The 6,000-nt window shown below is 40.2% G+C and overlaps 1 protein-coding gene across 3 annotated transcripts in view; it reads left to right on the forward strand.

The window, feature by feature from the left end:
- The window catches only part of Cpped1 (calcineurin like phosphoesterase domain containing 1), a 92,244-nt gene extending 86,470 nt beyond the window's left edge, over window positions 1-5,774 (forward strand). For all 3 annotated transcript variants that reach the window (XM_046440622.2, XM_046440613.2, XM_046440604.2), the window contains one exon: window positions 3,526-5,774. In XM_046440622.2, the coding sequence (XP_046296578.1) occupies window positions 3,526-3,752 (227 nt within the window). In that variant the 3' untranslated portion in view covers window positions 3,753-5,774. The remainder of the gene's footprint in view (window positions 1-3,525) is intronic.
- The last annotated feature ends 226 nt before the right edge of the window (window positions 5,775-6,000 follow it).

Raw genomic sequence — 6,000 nt, forward strand, 5'->3', positions numbered from 1 at the left:
TGGGTCCATACCTAGGAGTGAAACACTGGATTGTGGCAACTGTATACTTCATATTTTGAGGAATTGCCAGAGTGTTTTCCACAATTGCTGTGCCATCTTACGTTCCCACCAGCATTTTACAAGGGTTCAAATTTCTCCAAAGCCATGTGAATACTTGCTTTCTATCGGTTTTATTATAGGCATCCTAATGGATATAAAGTGGTTATCTCATTGTGGTTGTGATTTCCTTATTAAGTATCTCGAGTGTCTTTTCTTGTGCCTATTGGCCATTTGTATTTTTTTTTTTTTTTAGAGAAATGTCTGTTCACATCCTCTGCCCATTTGTTAATTGGATTGTCTTTGTAGCATTAAAGTTGCAAGACTTTTTCATATTTTCTGGATATTAGACCCTTATGATTTGCAAATAGTTTCTCCTATTCCTTGATCGTCTTTTCTTCCTTTCTCCCTTTCCTTGGTAATGTATTTTGAATTACAAAAATTTTTAATTTTGACAAAAATGTAGCATATTTACTAATTTACCAATTTAGCCAATTTACCTAGTGTGCTAATTTGGTTGCTTATGCACAAATATTTTTTTAAGAATATGACTATACATTTTTTTCTAACATACTACCAAGTTATTCAGTATTTTCTAACAAAGATGATCCTTTATACCTTTAATTTTCCTTTGAACTTTCAATCTTGACCATGTTGTTTGAGTTTTTAATTTCACTTTTAATATTAAATAAATAGGGATTTTTTTAAAATCAGTAGTTAATTCAGTTTGCCAAAATATTTTATTAGAATTAACTCCTTGTGTTTTAATACTTCATCCTTTCCTTTGCTGAAATAGATCTCTTAATAATTCTTTTAGTGATGATTTGGGAGTATTAAACTCTTAGTCTTTATATTTATAAACATATCCTTATTTTGCCCTCAGACTTAAATGATAGTTAAGCTAGGTATGAAATTTTAGGTTCATAGTTATTTGCCCTGAGCAATTTGAAGGTATTATTCCTTGATTCTGTCTTTGCCGAGGTATCTACTCTCTAACTGCCATTCCTGTGTAATATTTTCACCATAATATCTTCTTAAGGTTTTTCTTTTTTCTCTTTGATATACCATAATTTTACTACATTACATGTCAATATGAAATAATTTTTATGTCTCCTACCTAGTACTTTTTATCTGAGGACCCACATGTTCCTCCCTTTTGGAAAATTCTCTGGTATTATTTTTTAAAATTCTTCTCACTGTTATTTCCTCCTTTCCCTTTTTCCAATTCCTCTTAATCATCTGTTGGTACCTCATTCCTTTCCTCACGTTCTTTGAACAGCTTCTTCATATTGCTTGTGTCTGGGTCTCTCTGTTGTCTTCTAGCTCATTTTCCCCGTTCTCCATTTTGGTTCACTAATTTTCCCCTTTGACTAGTGTCCAATCTGTAATTTATCCCATTTATTGAGGGTTGTTTTTATTTACATTTTTAATGGATATCTTTTAAGTCCACCATTTTAAAATTTTTATTGCCTATTGTTTTCATTCAGTTTTTCCTGTTTTGTTTCATAACATTTTCTTTTTATGGATATTAGTCCTTCATTAAGGATTCTTGGATATCAACATATTGATTTTAAATACTTTCCAGACAGATTCATGTAGTTAATTTCATTTGAAGTTCGTGATGGAAGAGTTTATGGATTGTCTTGTTTAGCAAGAGATTGCTTCACAGGTGATAGAATGTTTTGTTGCAGGTTTAATTTGAGGACTAGATATTCTTTTGTTGCTGTTGTTGTTGTTTTTGGTTTTGTTTGTTTGTTTTTCTCTCATTCTCTCTTGACTAACATCTCCGTGTCTGGGGTTTTGGTCACATTCTCCTGACCCCTTCCCAGAACAGGCCTCATAATGGAAGTGGAGTAATATCAGGGACACATGGGTCCGTTCCTAGATGTGAATCTGTGTCTGTCCTTCCTCAGGTGGTGAGGAGCCCTGGCGAAATGGTGTGCTGCAGTCACTTCCTGCCAGCTTGTTAGAACCAATTGTTAATTTTATATGTGGGAGGGGGATTGAACCTGGGGCATCACCCATGCTAACATGTGTTCCGCCACCGAGCTACACCTCCAGTCCCATGATTATTAGAGCTTAAGGGATTTTGCAAACTGGTTGTTAAACAGCTTTTAATTTAAGAGTAAATTATTTAACTTCTCCATTAAATTACAGTTAGCCCTCTGTACTTAACCAACCACAGATCAAAAAATAGTTTTTGGAAAATTACATCTATACAGAACATATACAGATTTGTCTCTTGTCATTCTCCTACAAACAATACAGTATGACTATTTACATAACATTTACACTGTACTAGGTGTTACATGTTATCAGGAGATGCTTTAAACTATGCAGGATGTGCGTTGATTAAACAAAGACACCATGCGGCTCCATGTGAGGGACTCGAGCATCCTGGATATTGGTATCCCTGGGGGATCCTGAACCAAGCCCCCATGGATATTGAGAGATACTTGTAGATTAAAAGCAAAGGTCATAAATACTCAGAATTCATCATACACTCTAGTTATTTTGCTACTACGACTTGTCTCCACTGCCAGGGTGGTTTACAGCTTCTGCAGCTGTGCGGTGGAGACACTGTAATGGTGCGATGCTGAGCATCCGTCCCTCCCCACCCCAGTTCAGTGACATTGAGTTGGCAACCCGACAACCTTGACTGGAGTATTTACACTGGAAATTCTCAGACCTGGCTAGCAGGTCTCCCCACTCACACAGCTTCTGAGCACTGCCCAGCATGCCACGGCCCCATCCCTGAGTGGCCGGTCCTTCCATCTCCTGTAAGCAGAGCTCCCCCACCAGCCCGTGTCAAGCAAAGGCCTGTGTCATTCCCCTTCTCAAGAAGGTGCTTTCCGCCTCTGACCTTCAAGAGCTTAATTCCAGCCACATTTTTGTCTCACTCATACTTGCCTTTTTGTACGGATATTTACTGTGTTGCTGAGCCTACTCATGTCCTTTGGTTTTCTTGGGTTTCATCTATCGTGGCTGTAAGTTTGGAGAGGAGGAGGGACATCAAATATTGAGTGTGTTCTGCTCTCTTGATTAGAACATGATAAACATTTTCTGAAGTTTTCGTTATCTTTGCAGTGCCAGGCATTGAAACCAGGCCTCACACGCGCTGGGCAATGCGCTTCACTAAGCTCCCAGCCTGTCAGCACTGTGGCTGTGCACGCATGGCCACTGTCATGGGGATATCAACTTGGGTTTTCTTCTCTCCTTTGTCTCTTCCCAAAGTCACTCACCTTATCTTTCTTCTCTCATCATGTTCATTCTTGTCCTAGTTACAATAAACTTAATAATACATTGTTTGTATGAATTATCCTTGAAAATATTCTGGAGGTCACATAGGCTGTTTCCTTAATTACACACAAAATAATGTTATGCATTTAATGTAACAATGTTCACAGAATAACACACCGGCGCCCCCCCCCCACCCATGACCCACATGGGAATCCTGGGCCCCCTAATGTCCTGTTTCCTTCCTTGCAGGTGTCAGAGCTGTGTTCTCAGGACACTACCACAGGAATGCCGGGGGCACCTACAAGAACCTGGACATGGTGGTATCATCTGCCATTGGATGCCAGCTGGGCAAAGACACCCATGGGCTCCGAGTCGTGGTTGTCACCGCTGAGAAAATTGTTCACCGATACTACAGTTTAGATGAGCTGAATGAGAAAGGAATAGAAGACGATCTCATGGAGCTGATGAAGCAGTAGTGAGCCTCCCTTGGTGGTCTGTCCACCTTACTCTTCTATAATATTTTGATTTTGTTTTGTTTTTACCAGAATCAGCAGCAGCACATAAGTCAGCCCCTGCTGGAATGTAAAAGTGGACCAGGCAGGGTTGTGAATTTACATCCTTTGGCATAAACCAGAGAGCGGGAGCCCATCCTAAATTATATTAAAATAGAGCTGCCTTCTGTTGAAAAGGAGAGAGGGAGCCTGGAAATAATTTTTAGTAATTATGACATTGGACTGTCTCTGGCTGTTTGTGTAAGCTCTCCTAATGGTGTATTTCTCAGCTCTGCTTTTGAATTAGATTGTTTCTGGCAGTGCCTTATCAATGTTTACCTATTGACCTCAGTCCCAACTTGGTATTCACATGTGATCTTTGATAATTCCTTGAACAAACTGCATCTGATTATATTAAATTGTGGTCATGACTCCCCAAAATGCTAGGCAAAGCAAAGGTCATCTCCTTCCCTTCCTGGCAAAACAAATAGCTGTTTTGTTTCTCATATTACGAGCCATGGAGAGTTATTTTAACAAGGAATCGAGTACCCCTTCTCACTGTTAAATTCTAAGACTTCTGGTATTGCTGACAGTAGAACTAGAATACAGTCAGCACACATCAGGACTTGAGTTGGCCTCCCTGGTGGCTCCAGAAGTCACCTTTACACATACATTGCCATTTACGAAACTCATCCAAAAGACGAGCACCAAGGCATGTGAGGTCATCCACAGCTCCTTGTGTTCCTCCACATTCGCACTCGGTGCTGCAGTGGGTCTGCAGATGGGTGTTTCGTGAGACCGGAATGCCCCGCAATTAATGAACCTCTTAATTGCATCTGCCTCAACAGAAAAATTGATGCAAAGATCTCAGAAGAAACAAACCAGAAATTCTGGTGGGGCCAAAACAGTGTGTCCAGCCACACCACATTGACACTGACTTTGATTCGGTGCACCAGGCAAGTACCCTTGACCAAAGAGCCAGGGTACCTAAAATGAGCATCCTTTTCACATAATCTGCTCTGCTGCATCTTTGCACTACTCCTGGCCACTGTGTACTTTCACCCACATATTCTTTCTCAGCAGTTGTCCTTGTAGACACATAGCCAGGTACTCCAAGTTCTGCCAGGGAACTTTTATAGTATTCTGCAATAGCATTTAACAGTCCTGAACTGACTTTAAAAACTGACTGGTTACAAATGAACTGCAAAGTCCATTAAATTAAAAAACTTTCCTGTTAAAAAGTTTTAGTCAATGTAGCAAAACTGTGAGAAATTAAATAGAAAGATAATTGGATATGTAAATTCATAAGGAACAAAAGACGAGAAGTTAATTATACCACACGTTGGTGACACACCATAGCTCATTGTTATGTAGCACAAGAAAATTGAAAAATGTTCAAAACTAGAATGCTCTTGTAGTGTTTTGCTGCGTTCTTGTTTTGTGTTCATTTTTCTTTACGACAGAAGTGGATACAAGGTCAGAAGGTGAGTTCAACCTGGGACATAACTAGTAAGCCACTTGTTTGAGACCTGGGACCTGGGGACTCTTAGACTATAAACACAGGGGGCTTTGATTCCCCAGGAAAAATGGGAAGAGTCTGATCACAATGGACTGTAGTCTTGTTCTCCGTCCTGTTCCATGTGCTGAATGGGGGAGATGTAAAGTAATGGGCAATGATGTAAAGTAATGGACGTGCAGCTTGGTAAATCCCCATCCCCAAAATTGGATAAGTAGAAGAACTGGTTCACAACACTCCAAGCATATATGCTAAGTAAGAGGAGTACTGTGAAATTCCCCACTATCTTTCAAGTTATGAGACCACGAGTCCCACAGTGGTGAGACGTTCATCATGAAGTCAGGAAGTATCCCCATGGGTGCACATGTGTCCACATATCAGATAATTCATTGTCAATTCACTTGGAATATAAAAATGAAGGAAGAACTGTGGGAGAAGAAAAAAACAGATGCTTTATCCTGTGAAAAATAATAAAAGGCTTGACGAGCATGCGTGCTGTTGTTCTGAGTGTTTATGTGTTTAGGGGGCTTTGGTTCAAAAGGGTAGAGCGTGTGGCCCAGGCCACCAGCTCAGCAGTGGGAACAGAAGGACCAGAATGCAAGCAGTCCACCTCTGCAGCCCATGCTCCTTCACTACCCTCTCCTTGGAGAATGTTTTTCACAGCTGAGCAGTTGGCACCTGCTCAACCGTACCACACACCACTGTGTTCAGGGCCCT

Source organism: Marmota monax, unplaced genomic scaffold (assembly GCF_021218885.2).
Source record: "Marmota monax isolate L192 unplaced genomic scaffold, Marmota_monax_Labrador192_F-V1.1 WCK01_AAM20220418_F8-fsc00035, whole genome shotgun sequence".
Classification (NCBI taxonomy): domain Eukaryota; kingdom Metazoa; phylum Chordata; class Mammalia; order Rodentia; family Sciuridae; genus Marmota; species Marmota monax.